Raw genomic sequence first — 19,622 nt, 5'->3', positions numbered from 1 at the left:
AGGAAGCAAGGGAAAGGAAGGGACAAGCGAGGTCTGAGTATATTTCTGTAATTTCCTGCGCGATTTGTTTGGGATCTGACTACAGTATCTGTTTGCGAATTGTAATTCCTGCGTAACGTACCATAAATCATCATGATAGTATGTGGGAACGAGTGAATCTGCGAACTGTGTTTGCCGCGTCAATTGAATGCTGTATCGGATGACTGGACTAATCCCCTCGTCGATTTGTCGAGTCGATGATGTATCCATGCAAAGAGATCCTGGTAGGAACTACACGATCTACGCCCTCACTTCCACCCTCTTCCTCTTCCCTCTCCCTTCCTCCAATCTCCTCCTAACACCTTCCTCATCCATCCCTTCCTCCTCATACAACCCCGCCACCCTCTCGCCCTCCCAACGTCCCTTGATAAACTTCAACGCGGCGAGATTGTATCCCATCGCGTCTCGTTGCTTCTTCAGGGCTTCGCGGAGATGGTTCCGGAGCGTCAATAATGGCGTTCTCATGATTTTGTTGGATACAATCTGGGAAGAATGGGTTCGGAGAAGGAAGAACAGTAGCCGAGAGACTAAGACGGTGTTTTGGCCCTAGAAATCCAAGGTGATATGCGAATGTCAGCCATACCCATGTGAGAAGTCAAGCCCGACTCACCTTCGTGGCCCACTCATCGAGATATCCCAACAAGCTAACCACTTGCCTAAACGGTAGAACTAACAACGCATCCTCCATACTTGCCGTAGGGATCTTTTGGATAGTGTTCAAAACAAACTCGTCCGCCTCCATATCGCCTCTCGCAATCAACTCGGCATTTCTGGCAGGTCTGGGAACGTCTAACCCAGTCTTCTCTTTCTCCTCCTCCCAATTTCGTACCGCTTCACGATCCGCATCTGCTAACTCCAGAGCTTCCATGATCTTCTCTCCGGCCATGAGCGTTTCCGCAGTTTGCTTCTGGACAGCTTCGGCCTCATCGCCTCCTTCTTGACCCTCCGCTGTCGGATCTCGGTTCATCGAATCGGCGAGGTTGGAGTCATACATCGCTTCAATCTCTTTTTCTCGCTCTTCCTCTAAGAATAAGGGCTCGTCCGTCTTCTCCCAGATCCGGATGGACTTGTCATGCGATCCAGTGACGACAAATTGCCCATGGTTGCTTGTAGCGAGTGCCCAGATCTCTCCATGGTGGCCCTCAAGCTTTTGGATAAGCTCAAACTGCACAGATGAGTATCGTTAGCTTTCCGGATAGACGATCAACTGTGCTATATAAACATCGACCCCTACTCACCTTATCTCCATCCCAGTATTTAACCATCCTGTCTTTACCGACTGTCCAGAAATAGTGACTCCCCGCCTCCTTCTCGAATGCGACGCTCATGACAGAATCGTCGTGCGCAAAGATACTCTTGTGACAATCACCAAAAGTCATACCCCATATCTTCACGTTCTTGTCCGCAGAGCAAGTCACGATGAGTTTCGAGTCGGACGAGATATCAAGAGACAATACAGGTAGCTTGTGACCATACAATGAGAGGAAGAACTTGAGAGTGTCTTGGAAGAAGATCTTGACTGTTGAGTCAAGTAGCGAAACAGCAAGGAATCGTCCGTCTGGGGAGTATTTCACAGCAAGAACGTCGTCGGTCATCTTGAGTGTTCGAACGTGAACCAATGCGAGTTGCTTGGTTTTAAACTATACCCATCGGCGTTAGATTGCAGTTATATTTGATAATCCTTGAAACACTCACCTCCCGTTCCACGCCCAGTCGATCGACCACCTTCTCGCCTTCGCCCTCTTCTCGCATCTCGAATTCCCAGAACTTGACGTCCTTGTCCGCACTTCCACTGACCAAACCCCGCCCGTCAGGTTTGACATGTACCGCCCATACCGGTCCGTTATGCGCTTTGTACGTTGATAAGAGAGTCGATGCCGCAATATCGTACAATATCAATTCTCCTGATTTGGTCCCAACGACGACGTGTCGATCTCCTGGTAAAAAGGTCGAGCAGATTGCATAGCCGCATTCCATCGTCCGGATGCATGCGGTTGTTCTGGCATTCCAAATTTTTAGGGTGCCATTGGCGGCACTGACAATGGTTTGATCGTCGGACGATATGGCGATGGCTCTGATGTCTTGTCGGTGGCCGGGTAACTCGATCGAATGAGTCTTGACGGGATCAGGTGATTGTCCGTCTGGCAGCTTGGAAGCTTTCCGAGAGGATGCAGATGGCGAGGGAATAGTATACGATTCTATTGAGTTGTTGGCAAGTGCGAGAAGCAGCTGCACCGTTGGTGTCAGCACCGATCGAGACGGAACGAAGGGAGACAAGACGCTCACAGATACGCCGCCCTTGGCAGAGGCGATCTCCCCGTCCGCAAAGGAAAAGCTCTTGACCTTCGCATTTGCTCTGACGGTACACCAAGTGGTTGCTCGCTCTTCCCATACCACAATTCCTGCATCTTCGGCCACGTCGCCGTCCAACTCTTCTTCATCACCTTTACCCTTGCTCTTCTTCTTGCCCTTCTCCCTCTCCCTCTTCTTTCTTCTGGCCCTCTTAGCGTTGACCTCTTCCTCCGAACGAAGTCGGATGATCGACGTTGTACGGTCGGATGTTTGGAGCAGAAGGAGGGGAAGAGTGGGATGGAAAGCGAGCTGAGAGATAGGTTGAGATGATGATGGCAGAGGAAGTGTACACAGCGGTTGAATCAGAGTGGGGAGCTACATGATGGTCTGTCAGTTGAGAGGATGATTCTCGGCGGAATGGAGACGACGACTGACCTCTCCATTTTCGTTCTCGGCCATGCCTTTGGCTAGGCCGTTCCTCTCCATTGACCAGACTTTGCCTTCACCATCCCCACTTCCTGTGACGATAACCCATCGTCCCTTGACGTCTCCTTTCTCTCCATCCTGTTCGTCCGCATTCACTTCATCCTCTTCCTCCCTGATTGTCAATCCTGTGACCTCTCCTCGGCCCACAACGATTGTCTGAACGCAATGCTGTGTCCCGAGATCCCACAATTTGAGATAGGTGTCTTTGCTGGAAGACACCAACCATCCGGGGTGATTCCCTCCATTGGGATGAGGAATGAATGCCAGTCCGGTGATAGGTCCTCGATGTCCTTTCAATCTGAAGAGACCGACTTCACCAACCCTGTCCCAGACAACGATTTCTCCTTCCGTACCTCCCGAAGCGAGTCTCGATCCATCGCGGTCCCAGACCATCTGAGTAACGGATTTCTTGTGTCCGTTGAAGGCGACAATCTCAGCAGCTTCGACCTCGGGAGACGAAGGATCAAATGACCATAACCGGATAGAGCCGTCGGTATACGATACCGCGAACGTGTGAGGAGTGGTGGATGTCGACGAAGATGGTAAGGGTGCAGGAGTGAGATGAGTGACAGGAGAAGTGAGACCGGCAGAATGCCACATCGATACCTAGACGTCGATAGTCAGACCATATAGCTTGCACTGAATAGGGCATGTACTTACCATCTCTCCTCGTTTGACATCCCAGACTAGTATATCTTCCCATCCAGCAACGTATGCCAGCTTTCCATCGTAAGATGAATTAGCAGTAGGCGAGCAGATCACACCGAAGGCCTAAGATCGTTTCAGGATGTATCAGCTCGGAGTCGAAGCATTACAATCACTAGCTGCTCACCTGTGTTGGGCCATGGCGCATGTACGATCTGACCATGCTGGATGATTGAGGCTTCGATGATCATATGTATAAGAAAACAGCGAAGTCAAGTCGTGGTTGTTCGAAATATTTCAATAGAAGGCAGAAGGACAATCCGCAAAAGTGGAGGAGGGCATGATGACGTGGCGTTGATTTCTTTCGCTGCTTATCAACCACGGAACGTCCTTCGAGATGAGGTCTACTGTTTTCGTTAGTCTTTGCATGCTACGAGATAGTCGGTATGCAAATGTTACAACAACCAATGCTAATGAGATCGTGACTACCATTAGACAGACGAGAGGCCACTTCGACGCAATATCGCGTTACTACGCCCACTACATGACCTCCTCAAAGTCATCCTCATCGTCCTGATCATCGTCCTCCCCATCATCGCGCATGGCTTCCAGATCAGGCTTCTCGTCCTTCAGTTCCCGATCTTGTTCTCTCTCTCCCTCTCCTACACCTCCTCCTCCCCCTTCCTTCCAGCCCCGCTTCAGTTCCCACATGTTCATATATTGTCCCTCTTTGATCTGCACGGCGACATCTCGCAACACTTCTCTCAACCATGAATCAGGCTGTTTGAGCGTGGTTTTCAGAGCTGGTATACCCCAATATGGCTTTTCGCGGAAGCAGGCGAATATTCGATCGATGAGCTCGTGTCGTTCCAGTCTTGCGAAACGCTCGCCAGGATTTGACTTATCGGATATCTGATTAGGTCAATCGTGTTAGCGCACCGCACAGCCCAAAATGGTTAAACTGCCTGACGACATATATCGCCTCCTACAATCAATTTATCAAGAAGAACACATATGGCGGATGCGGGGTAGGAGCGTTAGATGCTGTTTACTCACAATCATCTTGCTACCGAACGTGGAGGTAGCATTCCTGTATCCACTGGCTAATTGATTCTGTTCGGCCTGTGACAGACCCGCATCCTCCATTCTCATGACAGGACTATAAGACACGCAAATCGTTAGCGTGACATTCTGTCCAGTTGCGGGTCATGCAGTCGGCGCAAAGGATGCAAGAGATTCGTGATCATGCAGGGGATGCCAGGATCCAAACGTACCGCTTAGACTGCTCGCTCTCTAATCTGCGCTGTTCGAGAATCCTGAAGTATTTTTCGTTTTGTACCGGCTGACTATGACATTCATGATTCACCGGTGCAATCAGTGTTGGATGGACTGCGACAGTTACGAGCCAGGCAATCGATCAGCTCATCGTCATGATGATGAAGCATCGTTCTAACGTCAAGAAATCATGGACCTAGAGAGAAGTGTCCAGACTCACCTTTATCTCTCTTTCTCTTCCCAAACCCATCCCGCTCGACTGGAACATCTCCATGTTTCGCTCCGTAAACCCTCTTTTTCTCAGTAAAAACATAGGTGTTCTTCGCATGATCTACAGGCATATGAACAGTGTACTCGTCTGGTATACCCGAGATGTCGTATCGCGGTCGTTTCGAAGGACCAGGTCTGGAGGAAGATGAAAATGACGTCGGATCATCTGCGTCCGTCGATGTTGGAGGTGTGTCGGGCTTGATGACAGCAGCAGGGTCGGCGAGACGTAGTGTGATTTTGGCCGGTTTGACACTGTATCGAAAAGGGTGAGTGAGTTTCGTATCGGAAATATTGACCAGTAGAGCTTGCGAATCGTTGAGGGTCACAGGATTGATGTGGTTTTGAGAGTGGGTGTTTATGGGTTGAACGTACGAGCTATCGATGACCAACGTTCCCAATTCTACTCCAGCTTCTTCCACCATCTCCCACCTCTCTAACAATTCTCTCGGTATCTTGACGGCCCAAACGATAGGACGACCATTAGGTGTATGTATGTTGAGCTCTTCTTCGTCCTGTTGAGGGGCGAGGTAATCGGACTCCCCAGCCGAGAGAAGGATGTCGGGTTTCGTTTCGTCCATCTTGTCTTGCTCTCACGTCCTTGTATCATGAGTAGGAAAAAGGGTGTAAACGAACCTGAGTATGAGCGAGGTCAGACTTGGGAGGTGTGTGGTGGAGGAACTGTGATAGCTGGATGAAGATCAGGCACAACTGAGCCCCTTTTGATATCAGGCTCACTGCGCTCGTCCAACTCCCCGCTTCGCCCCTCACCGTCGCGTTGATGCACTCACTTAATATCACCATTCGTGCTTGTCTCGTCTGGAGGACATCTGGGCTATCAGACAACTGTCTGCTGGCACTGTAGCGTCTCGTATCAACTGCACCGATCAAGCTTGCGGCTCCAAACAACCGTCTCTCATCATGGATCTCATCGAAGGTTGGTTGTTCCTCCAAATCTCCCTCGTTCCCCTCACTATGTACTCTCGCCATGCGATACTAGCTGACAGCCAACATTCTTCCTTCCACACAAAACTCAATCTCTGATCCACTACGCTGTCCCCATTCCCTCGTGCATGATCGCTCGTTCGTGCCTCCACAGGCCTCGCCAAGCAGGCGTCCCAACTCACCATGTACGATGTCAAGTCGTACTATAATCAAGCGAAGAACATGGTCCTCAACGTCAGTGAGACAGAGGCAAAGGTCAGAGAAGCTACCAACGATGATCCGTGGTGTGTGTCTTCACCCTGTCGCTTGGGACACAGCAAGATCGACGAGCTGATGAACGTGTTCTGGCAGGGGCGCGTCATCCACTTTGATGCAGCAAATTGCGGATGGGTGAGTGGTCGTGGATTTCGTGAGAAAGCCAAGCTGACTGCTTGTCATTGGTAGAACACACAATTTGTGAGCTGTCCACCAATTGTGCCATTGTTAGTCTGCGTCAGCTGACATCTCGAAAAGCGCTCAATTCAACGAGATCATGCCGACCATCTACTCTCGTTTCATGGAGTGAGCTAAGCCTTGTGAAGTGTACATGCTGGATCGCAACTGATGGTGACGACGTTGACAGGAAGGAAGCTCGCGAGTGGAGACAGATCTACAAGGTCAGCTTTCAAATTGTTTGATTTCGTCTCATACGGGAAGCTGACAGTGAATCGAGCAGGCACTTACACTCCTCGAGTTCTTGGTCAAAAACGGTTCTGAACGTGTTGTGGACGACGCACGAGCACACGTGTCAACCATCAAGATGTTGAGAAGTTTTCACTATATCGACGAGAAGGGTAAAGATCAAGGTATCAATGGTGAGCTATTCGAGACTGGAACCTGTTTTGCCCAGTCTGTCGAGCTCATTTCATGTCGTCCCCTACAGTCCGAAACCGTGCCTCGGAGATTGCTGCGCTTCTTGGGGACGTTGAGCGTATCCGAACAGAACGACGCAAGGCCAAGTCCAACAAGAACAAGTATCAAGGTACTGGGAACGATGGAGGAATGAGCTTTGTGACCGCTACGGGTAATCGATATGGTGGATTTGGCAGCGACAGTCTCGGTGGTCGAGGTGGAAGTATCGGTGGTGGTGGTAGCGGTGGTAGCTCAAGATACGGAGGGTCAAATGATAACGGTGATGGTGAGCATTTACCTTTACGCCCGACATCGTGCAGCATTGGCAGCTTACAACCATGTGGCAGACTATCGTTCATCCTCTCGAGGGTTCCGCGATACGGCTGCCCAACAAGTGGAGTACGACGAGTATGAAGGTGCAGACGACTTTGAAGAAGATCAACCTCGTCGTACACCTGCTGCATCTACTAGTCGATCAACCAGAACCTCTGCCCCTCCAAAACCTGTTGCGAAGGAGAGCAAACCTGCCGAGAAACCGAAGGAAGTCAACTTGTTTGACTTTGGTGACGACGACGAGGTATCCGCTCCCGCACCGGCGGCGGCTGCTGCTGCTGCTGCTTCACTCGTTGGAGGTGATGGTGAGATCTCTGGACGCTTTTTCATTCTGTTCCAAGCTGACATCTAGAGCTTAGATGATTTCGATGACTTCCAGCAAGCGCCTGCCGCCCCATCCCCCCCTCCTGTCGCCTCCTCAGCCAAACCGACCAATGCGAACTTGTTCGACCTTCTTGGCTCGACATCAACTACTACTCCTGCTGTCTCAGCGCCGCGTGCTCCTTCCCTATCCGGTCCAGCTTTCTCTCTTCCCACACCAAACTATTCGTCCCCTCCACCTGCTGCCACGCCTCAAGCCCCAATGATCGTCTCACGACCTTCTTACTCCTCCGCGTCAATCGCACTCTCGCCCAAACCCACGGGAGGGTCCAAATCGACCTTTGATGATCTCTTCACCACTTCTCTCTCGAGTATGGGCGGAAGGTCCACCGCGTCATCCGGTCAAGCAGGTCAAGGAAAGAGTATCAAGGATCTGGCCAATGAGAAAGCTTCGAGCAGCCTCTGGGGTCCTGCACCGTCCTCTGGTAAGCCTGCTCAAGTCCAACCTCAGGCGTCCGCCAAGCCTGCTGGTGGAGATTTCGACGACTTGCTTCTGTGAGGAATCCATTTGATCATTATGGACGTCAAATATGAGGACCGGACGCGGCTATCGCGTCTGCGAACGAGGGGATTCTGCGTTATATACACACACATACCCGAGAACAGATTCCCGCGCAATCAAGGGCAATAAACACGTTTCGTGTATCTCTTGGGATGCATCGCATGGACAACAGTGCTGACGTGTTTGAACCCATACTGCTGAGCTTTGTCCTTCTATGCTTACTGATATACTTATATGTGCATGAACTCGTCCTGACCGAATGGGACAATCGATATATCAGTGGCTGATGAGCTGCATATACGAATCCTGCCTTATTTCGGCGGCAGTACATGTCAGAAGCTCCGCCTGCCCGTATGACGATCTTTACCACCCACTCCGAAATAACGATATGCTATCACCCTTCAACATGTCTTTCTTGCTCAAAATCTGTCGAAAGGCTACGGCTCCTCCCTTACCACTTGTGCGTCTTACCTGCCTTGTCCACTTTTCCACCCTTTACTTCTTGGGATGCTTCATCACCGCCACCTTCAGAGCCAGTGGGAGATCATCTTCAGTCTCGACATCACTGGGTTCGTCGAGTCCGCCTTCTTCACTCTCGTATTGTCCCCATGATTGAGGATCGTCCAGACCGGGCTGCTCGTCAAGAGTTCTCTCACCACCGTTCACGTTCTCGGTCCCTCGATGGTTCTCTTGGCTGTCATTCACGCCTTCTTTGTAGGTCGTTTCGATCACGCCCCTGTCTTTGTTGGTGCTGTCCAATTCCGGGTCGTCATTCTGAGGCACACGCCTGTGAAGCTCTTGCCCTGTCGCCGTGTGATTGTAGTCACCTTCATTGACGGCCGTCCTCTCAATCACACCACGACTAGTCGTCTCGTCTCGCTGTCTCAACTTCTCCAACTCTTTCTGCAGCAGAGGCTTATAGCTCCTCCCTCTCCTATCTCTCAGCATCTGAGCCCAAGAGCCATATTCACCTCCGTGATCGCGAGCCAAATCCCTCAGAATCTTATGTTGAGTGTCACCGGGCTTCTGTTGATGGAAAGCTAGAGCCATCACTTTGATCCGTTCTAGCATCACTGATTGGGTCGTTCGCTTGGCATACTGGCGTCTCTCGGACGGGAGTGGCGGTTCTGGCGGTTCCAGTTGTCTCGCCTCTGGCTGAGAGATCGAAGGAGCCATGTTGGATGTTGAGGTCGTGTTCGTCGCGATCCATGGGCGGTGAGCGGAGGGCAGACAAACTATCATCGGTTCGGGCGAAGGTGCTGGCGGAGGAGATCGAGAATATTTTTTGTGAACGACAGTCGAGCTACTGTGCGGCGGGACAGAGCATACTCGTTTGGTATGAGGGTGCGATAACAAAGATGCTCGTCTTTTGAGGTTTTCACTGCCTTCAGAGACAGATCGGACGGCGTGTACGTCTGAATCTAAAGCGTGAGACAGGTTTGGGTTCTTGAACACAAGCTTGAGTCGTTTGATCTTTGGTGGAGTGGTCACCTTTTCGACACCGACATGGATATCGTCGTCGGTGGTCATTTGCGGTTGTTCAGCATTTTGTGTAATAGGTTGCGCTGACACGCCCATCTCGGCAGCTGTGGCTGAGCTACCAGAGGTTGAGAAAGCTGTCGAGCTCAACGTATCAGCAAAGGATAGCAAATATCATCTCCCGACAAAGAACCAGCTTACAATTTCTCCTGTGTCGCCCAATGGGCCACAGCTTCTCCTCGGCGATACATTTATACACCCAACGAGGAGAGAGGACTTGCTGCTTTTTCGATCCAGGTTCAGAGGATCCCATGTTCAACAGACTCCTCACCTCGCCATTACTGAGACTTGGGAGGGTATCGTGACGGATGAGGATGATATCGGCATCTCGAGGTTGATTGCACAATACCCCGCCGCCAGTGCGCTACCAAAGTTGTGAAACACGTATCGGGTCACTCTGCATCCTACGCATGAATCTTTCGACTTACCTCGATCACAAGCTTGAGGGCTGGGTCACTCTCGAAGATGTAAAAGCGAAGAGGCTCCCGCTGGCCGTGGCAAAAGATTCTGACCGGTTTATTCATCGGGAGATCCGCAGATCCATTTTTAGACCCAGTGGGAGCACTCTGCGCCGCTGGACGTGGCTGCATGACAGGCGTCCAAGAGGTTTCGGACTCGGCGTCACTGTCCTCGTCGGAAATGGTGAGGTCGCTAAGGAAAGAGTTAATGTCTGCCTTGAGCTGGACATGACGACGCACATGATGGGAATGGGAGAACGGGAATCTTTCAAACTCTCAGTAGCTTCCTCCCCTCGATCGGAAAGAAGCTCCTCCAAGTCTTCGTCGGTCAGCTCCACTTCGTCGAGTCGACATGAGTGTCTCTGAACATAGTTGCCACTATCCTTGAACTTATCAGGAGAGCTCGCCTCGACGCCTATTTGTCGGTCGGACACAAGATAGCGAGGCGACAACGAAGACAAAGGTGTCAAAGGCGAAGAGAACGGTGATACAGGTGGAGGCGGGGGCGGAGTCAGAGGAGGGGATGACGTTGGAGGTGCTGGCAGATTGGAAGAAGAGACGGAAGATGATTCACGCTGAGAGTCTGAGGTTATGGATGGTCGCCAATTGTCGACAGCAGGCAAGTGCCTCCTTGGCAGATTGAAAGTATTCATGTTGAATCCCCAGCTGACTCCATGGAATGGCCGCCTGCATAAAAGCCCTGACTGGTCGTCATCCTTGCGATTCGTAGGTGGGGTCGCCTCGGCAGAAATCGTGCGATCAGATTTGTAGTCGGGACTGGGTTGACGTGCTCTTTGCACCATCCGAATGACCTCTTCGAGTGGGGGTAGTCCATCGTTCGCGCGAGTTGCTGGCGGAGACGATCTCTGATCTCTTCTTCCCATTCGAGTAGGACTTGATCGAAAATGGCTACTAGACGAGCGCATGGTGTCGTCATAACGACCTCTGCAAGTCCCAGAAATAATCAGCTCCCAAGGAAGACTATGTAACATCTTCATTCTAGTCGTCATTTACCTCACTTCCCACTTTGAATAGTCCCCGTCCATGCTGACCAAATTTCCTTGACGCAAGCTGTCCAACACCCACTCCCACCTGAGCAATCTCCTCGACTTCCTCCCATGCGGTCGGATTTGGCTATTAGTCTTATCCATCAAAGCACCAAACGTCTCCACCAATCTCCAGAGGGCCCAGCCCTCCTTGTCCAGGATCTCGCGACGTATGGGCGAATGGGATCGTCGGATAGATACGACATGATGCCATTTGGTGTTGGGCCTTAGTCTGGCGAGGATCACATCGACTTCTGAGAGATCCGGACTGGAAGCGAGTGTTCCTCCGTTACTCTGCGTATCACATCGTCATCATTCGTATCTCATCAGCTCAACCCAAATGTAAGGTGGAAGAAGGAAACACCTACGAGGATCTTGACCCTCATTCGAGCGAGATCTCCCTCTCGATCATCGTACCTATTCGGGTTCTGAATGTTGAACACCAATCCGTCGAATATACCCTCTTTGTACGGAGATGTATAGCGAGGATCAGAGGCTGATGGCGTTGATGTTGATCGAAGATGAGACCACATCTCTGTCGTCTTACGCGATGGGTCAAGGTTGTGGTGTGTGTTGGTCTAACACATGGCGGAGGTCGAATTGTGTGGGGATGGCGGGGGCGGGGCGTAGGCTGTAACGGACAACACACTTACAAATGGCACAGAAATTATGGATGTGTATCTGGGGGCGTGAAAGGGAGATGAATGATGACAGAGGGACAGACAGCGAATAGCGCATTTGATGGAGCCCACAAGGAAAGAAAGAAAGAAAAACCTTCGTCAAAAGAACACGGCCCGAGCGCAAGGAGGTGTTTACTTTGACACAACGCTCGGATCAACGCGTTGGTTTGGGAGGGGGGGGGGGGGTTTCAGCATTTCCCTGTGGCGTGTTATCCACGGGGATGTTGGACCCTTGACGACCGACTCCTACAATGCTGCTCATGGTTCCCATCTGAACTACAATGACGTGTTGTAGAACGAGTTAGCAGTCTGTCGGGCTTCTCTCGAACTAGAAGGCAGTTGCGAAGATCTGCCACAACTTTCTTTTTGGGCAAGAATCACAAAATACTGTACAGTACATGTACATGCACCATGTCAAGAACTCTGGCCTACTCTACATACTCCTCATCACTCCCGAACAGGTCATCGCATTCTATGATCTCGTCACCTTTCCACTCAGCATCATCGTCGTCGTCGTCGTCTGCTTCCTCTTCTTGACTTTTCCCACGTATGGACTTGCTCGTCTTGTGTTGTTCACCGTAAATCGACGCGAGATCGACTTTCATCGTAGTCAACTTCGCGATGATGTCATCTCTATGCCTGCGGTGAAACTTGCGCCAATCACGCCGTTCAGGATGCTATAAAACGTCAACTCTACTCTCTGCAAACTGGCAGGCGTATATTTTAGGGCTCGAGAAAACTCACTTTTATACGAAGATCGTTCAGGAATCTGCTCAGCGTCCCGCTGCCATCCCAATTCTTCAAGGCCAAAGCAAGCAAATGTTTGAGCGCTTCCAGTTCGGCTGTTTGAGAGCTATGCTTCTTTTTGCTCTCATCGGCAGGAGCTTTCGAAACGGACGATTTGTTTGTAGCCACGCTATTCGCCAAGCTATTGCGAGACTTCTTGGGGGCTTCCGAGGGCTGGAGGAAGGTTGAGGCTTGTCTTTTGCCTGAGTTCGTCTTCAACTGCGTCGTGATCAAAGAGGCAAGCAAAAGGCGTTCTGGCAGGGACGTGAATTTCCCGGGGGAGGACCGAGCTGACGATGAAGCTCTTGATGTCGACGGTCGATCGTTTGTACTTCGAGGAAAGTCTATCAGGAAGGGCAGTTCTGGCACGAGGCCCCTTTGTAAAATACATTGTAAGATCCAGTCCGATGATATTGCTTGCTGCCAGGACTCCTTGGTGGTCACCAACATCTCCTCGGTTTCGCCCAAAGGAGTCGATGGTGCTGTCTCCCTTGTCCTAGATATCACTATGCGTTGGACGTTCTTCATGGTATCGCACACGCGCCCGCCTCCATTCTAAAAAGACTCAAAGTGAGATTGTGACTAGAACTTGTGCGTAGAAAGGTACCCACCACAATGGCAAGTCTCAAGAAGTCATTTTCGGGAGGGACATAGAATGTCATTGGGACCAGTTGGTGTGTGAAAACAGGCTGCTTGTCATCTGAACCAGAATTGCTGAAGCCTCCAATGTAGGGCGCCCTGGAGGATGCAGAATATGCTGTGGTAACTTGTACTGCCTTGTGGGGAGCATCACTGTTAGCACAAACGGTCGTCGGAGGCCCACCTGACTGAATACCTGGGGACTTACTGCTGCAGAAACTTGATCGATGGACCCGGTACAGCTACGTGATCTGGGCGAGAGCGGTCGATTGATGATAATCGGCGTGACGGACGTCCGTTCCGGTTCATTGGCATCTTCTTCCTCAGCCTCGCTATCGGTGACGATTTCACTGAACCATACAGTTAGCCCGGAAAATCATGTCGCTAGAGAGACGACTCACATGGCGCAAGTGATCGAGTTGGCGCCGATCGCAAGCTTCCCTGCAATGGAGCTTTCTCCAGCTTCAGGGTCTCCTTGCTCCGTTTTTGCTTTTCCGCCCAGATCTGATGTGGTCACTGGGACGTCATCCTGTTCGGTTTGTCTTTGTTTGATGGTGAGAGACATTGGTGTGACCGCCATGTGCGTGACGACCCCGTTTCCGGGCTTGATTAGAGATTCTTTTGGTCCAGTTGCAGGTCTCTCGGTGTTTGCCAAGATCGCTTCGTCGCCCAGTCCCAAGTCGGAACCTATACCTTCCAAGTCATCGTCGTTGATTTCCAGATCAGGCTCCGGCTTGATCTCGTCTGACTGATCGATTCCTGTCAGAGTGAGTGCTGACGGTGTGGGAGGACTCTGTGGTGTCTGTGGCTTTGACAATAGGTGGTGCTCTGACGTCTTGGGCACACTTGAGAGAGGAGGGGTTTCAGGCCGTGTTGATCGGTCCTGGCTCCAAGTGGATGGATTGGAACCTGGCCAACTCATTCTAGCGGCGAGTGGCAACGGATTTAGGTGTGGAAGTCGATCAGGGGGCTGTCGGTCATCGAGACGAGAGTCACAAGGTACTTGTCTGGCCGCGAGCCGGGGATCTCTGGGCAGATACCGGTCCACGGCCACAGGGTTCAGCGATGTGGCGAAGAGGAGGCGCTCATGTGGAAAGGGGGAATGAGTATAAGATCCTGAAGCCGATTGCTAGAAACGGAGCTCGACATGGGCAGGGAAGGCGGCTCTGCTGAAGATAATCATTCTGGCGGGGTACGTAGCTTGCGCTCTTCGCACTGTTTGTAGAGAAGGAAGCAGAAGTGGAGCTTATTGAGAGTCGGAGGGATTTCGTTTGTGGGTACGCGTATTTTCCTCTGCAATGATATAAAGCGAGCGTTAGCTTAGAACGAGATCCTACAGTTCCTCTCGACATTCTGACTTCAATACTCACCGAACCTTGAAAGGCTCCCAATCCATTTTCGTACCCAGACGTCCTCCTCCTCTGGTACAACTAAGGATCCAATCCCAATTCAGTACCGTCTTGATGTCTCTGTCCACCATTCTCCCATCATGATCGATCATTTCAGCAAAGGCTCCGATCAAGCCAGCTGTGACCCAACCTTGACGATCTCTTCTGTCGTAATCAGGACAAAAACTTCGAGTCCGAATCTCAAATGGCTCGTCGGGCGTAGCAGATACAAGGATAACGTTGACCTCCTTGTTACGAGGGTAGTTGCAGAGGGCACCTCCGTTAGACTGTTTTAGATCAGCGTTGAGCTCAATGAAGGATGGCGGTGATACCACGTTGTTCCGACATCTTCTAAACTCACCCTGATCTCTTCTCTCACGTGAGCAACCTTCGCGGTCACTGTGCCGTGATCGCCCACATAAAACACGAGGCCACTGAATATCCCACTCATTCGAGGACGAGAACGGGAACGACCACGAGGAGCTGAAGAGGCTAGAGCAGAATTCCGACCTCTAGAACGAGACCTACCTCGAGGCGTAGAGGGCACCAACGGCGGTCGATCTGCTTGAGGGGAATGACCTCTGCGAGGACGCGACGACGATCGACATCCAGGAGGGGGAGACCGTTCTCGCCTCTGACGACTGTAATAGTCTTGCCCAGCTCCCATTCCGCCAAGACTGTGCTCGGTGATCCAATTGCCAGACACTGAGTATACGGAGAAGAGAATAGAAACGAATGATGGAGATGAATATTGGAATTGTGTTATATAATTGTTTGTTTTCCAACTTCAAACGCGCACGGAGCGCCAAGATGGGAAAGGAAGGGTGGTGAGAGAAGGTCCGTGCTTTTCCTCCCATCACCCTCGACTTGTTCATCAGCACTAGGCCGCGCTTCCTCTAGCTCTTCCTCCTCTTTCCTTCGCACCGATATTCAATTTGGAAAGGGGAGACAAACAGCTTGTATGATTTTTGGGACGGACTACGACAAGAGAACCTATCTATGACAGTCAAGAGAATTGTTAGGAACAGATGCATCAAAAGGAGGGGAAGAAATATCAACACAAAAAGATGAATCTGAAACGTCTTTATTGTTTCCAACAGCGACGGTCATCGCCGGATGCCGGATGCCCTTTCCTCCGTCCATCTCGTCCTGTGTAAGGCCAGAGGCATACTTCCCTCGATCCGCCATGTCTGCACCACCTCGGGTCGTCGACCTCAATGTGTCTCATATGTCAGCGCCTGTATCTGTACTCGAAAGAAGTCATATTATCCTGCCAAGATATCGCTTGGCTCGAAAACAACCGGAGGCAGTGTGAATGCTCTTGTCCGTCAAGGATGCCAGTGTACTGGTCTTTGGGCGCCTCGATACTCATATCGACGTCTGATGCGATGAGGGCGGGATGTTCGAGTCTTGAGAGTCGATATACATCGTATTGCACGTGTCACTTTGGCTTTGGAAGCATTCTATCCTGATTTCAAACATGTTCAGTATCCTCTTCATCATCGGTAACGTTCAAGGTGGGTACATCTCAGCTTCCTCGACCTCAAGAAGGCTATCCGAAAACCCCTCTCTCGAACGTCTGCCGTATATATGACTAAGCGCTGTCGCACAAACTGTTCAACGACTCAACAATCCGATGACTCCTTCCTATCGGATGCCCAGACCGGTGGACATGCCTTCGTACAACGGAGTTCTATTGCACCGATTGCTCTTGGCCATCCTCCCTGCTGACTAGGCGTCACTAGGCCGAAAGGTATGGACTCAGTTCGTCTTCACTCGAGATTGCTATCCACCGCATCGATATAAGCCCGATACGTTTTACAAACAGTTGTCGGTTCCCTCCCAGGAAATGTGTGAGTGCGAAAACAAGCTTAACCCGAATAAAGACGTCCGTCAGGTGGATACCTTGTTTCCCTTTCTAGGTCACCGGTTATTCTCCGAACTGCTAGAAACCATCGTGCCAAGCGGAAACGATTATTAATTCTCTGGTCGAAACCCCGGGTCTTCCGCGTGATGGCTTGGATTCAACATCATGTTGTATCATCCCACCCTGACCCCTTTGAAGCGGTCATTCGTCTTCTTGGCTTGCCCTTCGCACATCTATACATAGCCACCACCAAACTCAGGTATAACACGGCTATGTCACAAGAGGTATAGGCCGGTCCCATTCATACGGTTGCGAGAATCTTGGACCCGACGCCGACCTTGGATAAGACGGACTAATGATATCCCCATATCCACATGATGCACTTCCCCACTTGTTGCCCCGGGGGGCTCTGACCAGGTGGACCCTTTGTTCTTCTGGAAGCCTATAAATCGTGGCGGCTTCCTTCTACACGGCCTCTTCCTCCCACATGTATAGTGACATAGGTGGTGTATCTTGCTCGCTCCAAACAAAAGGCTACCAGGATCCTGATCGATAAAGAGCTCATAGAAACGGATATTGCAACCTTCTACAATCTCTCCCGCCGTACAAATCAAAATCGCAGGAGATCACCGCAGAGCGACGCTACACCATCAGACACAATGCCTGCCGAAGACGAGATCAAGCCTCAACTACAACACATCGAAGACACAGTAGACGGAGAAGACCTTCTCAAGGCACCAGCACTCAAATCGGATCTTGACCAACTCAGTAACTGGCAGACCGTCAAACGATTCTGGAAAGCCATCCTCGTCTGCAACCTTATCTGTTTTGCTGCTGCCGCCGATGGATATCAGGTGAGTTCATAGTTCATGGACGATTCACACACAGTGCGGAATCAATGTTGCGATGAGATAATGATGATGATGCTGTGGGACAGATTAATCTGAACGGGAATGTCATTGCGAACACTGGTTTTATACACCGTGTTGGAAGGTATAACCCGACCACCCGGAAATGGGCTTTGACATCGAACAGTACTGCGCTTTGGGGTGCATTACAATCACTGTGAGTAGGCCATCTTTTTTCATCATTGGAGCAGGTTCACAATAGCTGAATGCATTATTGCACAGTGGACAACTTGCTGGAATGGTCCTCCTCAATCCTGTTTCTGACAAGATCGGTCGAAAGAAGACCCTGTACCTGTTATGGTGCATCTTGTTTGGTGTAGGTCAAGTATCTCGTAGGAGATTCTTCTTGTTTGCTGATGATCTCGTTCACTCAGTCCATCATGATCGAGACTTTCACCAAGACGTGGCAGCAATGGGCCGGTGCCAAACTCCTCGCAGGTGTCGGAGTCGGATGTCTCCAGGCCACACTCCCGATCTACGTCACCGAATGGGCACCCAACAATATCCGAGGTGGAATGCTGTTGACCTACTCGTGCTGGAATCATACGGGTGGATTCTTGGCACCTCTGATCTTGTATATTTGCAAACAGACCATTGGTGAAACGGAGTGGAGGATTCCGGTGCTTACTCAGTGAGTACCGACTGGTTGACCGCCTAGGTGAATTTCCACTGATGGGGCATGCTCTTACAGGTGGGGTTTCCTGGGCATCATGTTGCCGATCTTCCTCTGGATCCCTGAGACACCTTGTGAGTTCTGTACACTAGTGTGACGCGGAGTCGATCTTGGCGGTCGCTGACTTTTCATGACCCGTCAGCCTACTTTGCCGCACGAGGTCAACACGAGCAAGGGAGAGCTGTTCTTCAACGAGTCAACGGAGACGTAGAGGGTTACGACGTGGATGCGGAATACAATGTTATCAAGAACATCATCGTCGAAGAGCAAGAGCGTCTCGCTTCTCTGGGGCTTGAGGATCAGAGCTTCAGGCATATACTCCGATCTTACGTGGAGTGTTTCCAGGGCACCAATCTGGTATGTATCGTCGCTTTAGCGCTTTTGTGCTGGACCGATAGACAACCGATCCTGACCCACCCCAATTGGTCCACAGAAACGTACCATCGCTGCTTCTCTTCCTGCCAGTTGTCAACAGTTGACTGGTCTTGCTTTCCTTTCTGGCTACGCCTCCTGTGAGCTATAACCGTCTCAATCGTCTGCAGCAACTGACCCACTTTCTATCAGTGTTCTTCCGCGAAGCTGGCTTCACGAACGCATTCGAGATCACATCCATTCTTTGTGAGTTTTCACTGCATCGTCTGTTGGTCTGAAGGGTCATTGCTCATGTATAGTCTTTGCTCCGTCGTGCAGTCGCAATCAAGGTTGGTTTCGTGATTATCTTCGCCGTCACGACCGATCGCATGGGTCGACGAAACATCACCATTGTACTCACCGGTGTCTGTTGTCTTGCACTTTTGATCATCGGCATCTTGGGTCATATCCCCCACACGGAGGCTACCAAGAATGCACTGATCTTCATCGCTTGCGTCTGGTCCGCCGGAAGCGTCGGTCGTGAGTGTTCTTTCCCCTTCCTTTTCACAGGCGATCACTGGTGCGATGCTGACGAATATGGGTATGCTTGTAGTGGGAGCTTTCGGTTGGAGTTTTGCTGGTGAAGTCGCGGCTCAAAGACTCCGAGCAAGGACCTCTGGTCTTGGTTCAGGTATCGCCGTCATCTTCGGCTTGGTCTTCAACACTGCTGTTCCGACCATGTTGTGTGAGTGCATCGCGTTGTCACCAAGCCCATCCAGAATCAGAGCAAAGCTGACCTATTTCGGTTGATATGCTGGACAGTGGACGGTGGTGCTCGACTCGGAGGTAACACCTACAACACCGCGTTTATCTTCCTGGGATTCGGATCACTCGTCCTCGTCGCCACCATCTTTTATCTGCCAGAAGTTGCCCGTCGAAACCCCGCTGAGCTGGATGAGATGTACGAGAAAGGTGTGGCACCGTGGAGGATGAAGGGGTACGTGACGGATGTGCAGAAGGCGCAAAATGCAAGGCTTGGGACTGTGGTGGGGTAGTTCGTTCCGGTTGATCGATGGGTGAGATCTATGGCACTTGAACGTTGACAGACAACGGTCATCAGGACGGGTCTCACGCCGAGCAGGCTCGGCAGTATATTGATTAGTAGTAAGGAAGAAATGTGTATTTACAGAAAATCAAATGGGATCAAGTACCACTACCACACTTTGGTTTG

At 51.0% G+C, this 19,622-nt stretch overlaps 6 protein-coding genes across 6 annotated transcripts; 2 read left to right on the top strand and 4 right to left on the bottom strand.

Annotated features, from left to right (window-relative positions):
* Nucleotides 1-279: 279 nt before the first annotated feature.
* Nucleotides 280-3,685, bottom strand: IAR55_004200 (uncharacterized protein; the record flags this gene model as incomplete). Its single annotated transcript, XM_066947300.1, has 8 exons — nucleotides 280-585; nucleotides 650-1,204; nucleotides 1,278-1,679; nucleotides 1,735-2,268; nucleotides 2,326-2,706; nucleotides 2,767-3,423; nucleotides 3,478-3,588; nucleotides 3,650-3,685. The coding sequence occupies 8 exons, from the start codon at nucleotides 3,683-3,685 to the stop codon at nucleotides 280-282; spliced, it is 2,982 nt and encodes a 993-aa protein (XP_066802679.1).
* Nucleotides 3,686-4,002: 317 nt separating this feature from the next.
* Nucleotides 4,003-5,585, bottom strand: IAR55_004199 (uncharacterized protein; the record flags this gene model as incomplete). Its single annotated transcript, XM_066947299.1, has 5 exons — nucleotides 4,003-4,374; nucleotides 4,519-4,621; nucleotides 4,737-4,851; nucleotides 4,958-5,259; nucleotides 5,380-5,585. 5 exons carry the CDS (start codon nucleotides 5,583-5,585, stop codon nucleotides 4,003-4,005), a joined length of 1,098 nt encoding a protein of 365 aa, XP_066802678.1.
* Nucleotides 5,586-5,925: 340 nt separating this feature from the next.
* IAR55_004198 (uncharacterized protein) lies at nucleotides 5,926-8,053 on the top strand (the record flags this gene model as incomplete). The annotated part of the gene is made up of 9 exons (XM_066947298.1): nucleotides 5,926-5,941; nucleotides 6,104-6,233; nucleotides 6,301-6,339; nucleotides 6,463-6,510; nucleotides 6,572-6,605; nucleotides 6,665-6,803; nucleotides 6,872-7,126; nucleotides 7,188-7,478; nucleotides 7,533-8,053. 9 exons carry the CDS (start codon nucleotides 5,926-5,928, stop codon nucleotides 8,051-8,053), a joined length of 1,473 nt encoding a protein of 490 aa, XP_066802677.1.
* A 498-nt stretch (nucleotides 8,054-8,551) lies between these two features.
* IAR55_004197 (uncharacterized protein) lies at nucleotides 8,552-11,632 on the bottom strand (the record flags this gene model as incomplete). The annotated part of the gene is made up of 6 exons (XM_066947297.1): nucleotides 8,552-9,672; nucleotides 9,737-9,959; nucleotides 10,024-10,246; nucleotides 10,294-10,998; nucleotides 11,068-11,393; nucleotides 11,468-11,632. 6 exons carry the CDS (start codon nucleotides 11,630-11,632, stop codon nucleotides 8,552-8,554), a joined length of 2,763 nt encoding a protein of 920 aa, XP_066802676.1.
* A 575-nt stretch (nucleotides 11,633-12,207) lies between these two features.
* IAR55_004196 (uncharacterized protein) lies at nucleotides 12,208-15,259 on the bottom strand (the record flags this gene model as incomplete). Its single annotated transcript, XM_066947296.1, has 8 exons — nucleotides 12,208-12,456; nucleotides 12,524-13,120; nucleotides 13,177-13,341; nucleotides 13,413-13,554; nucleotides 13,606-14,320; nucleotides 14,421-14,497; nucleotides 14,575-14,879; nucleotides 14,954-15,259. The coding sequence occupies 8 exons, from the start codon at nucleotides 15,257-15,259 to the stop codon at nucleotides 12,208-12,210; spliced, it is 2,556 nt and encodes an 851-aa protein (XP_066802675.1).
* Nucleotides 15,260-17,118: 1,859 nt separating this feature from the next.
* On the top strand, nucleotides 17,119-19,446 carry IAR55_004195 (uncharacterized protein; the record flags this gene model as incomplete). Its single annotated transcript, XM_066947295.1, has 11 exons — nucleotides 17,119-17,313; nucleotides 17,397-17,524; nucleotides 17,590-17,683; nucleotides 17,742-17,998; nucleotides 18,059-18,114; nucleotides 18,183-18,397; nucleotides 18,474-18,552; nucleotides 18,605-18,658; nucleotides 18,731-18,931; nucleotides 19,005-19,136; nucleotides 19,214-19,446. The coding sequence occupies 11 exons, from the start codon at nucleotides 17,119-17,121 to the stop codon at nucleotides 19,444-19,446; spliced, it is 1,644 nt and encodes a 547-aa protein (XP_066802674.1).
* Nucleotides 19,447-19,622: the final 176 nt, after the last annotated feature.

Source organism: Kwoniella newhampshirensis, chromosome 7, assembly GCF_039105145.1.
Source record: "Kwoniella newhampshirensis strain CBS 13917 chromosome 7, whole genome shotgun sequence".
Classification (NCBI taxonomy): Eukaryota; Fungi; Basidiomycota; class Tremellomycetes; order Tremellales; family Cryptococcaceae; genus Kwoniella; species Kwoniella newhampshirensis.
This window is presented reverse-complemented; position numbering and strand designations above follow the sequence as displayed.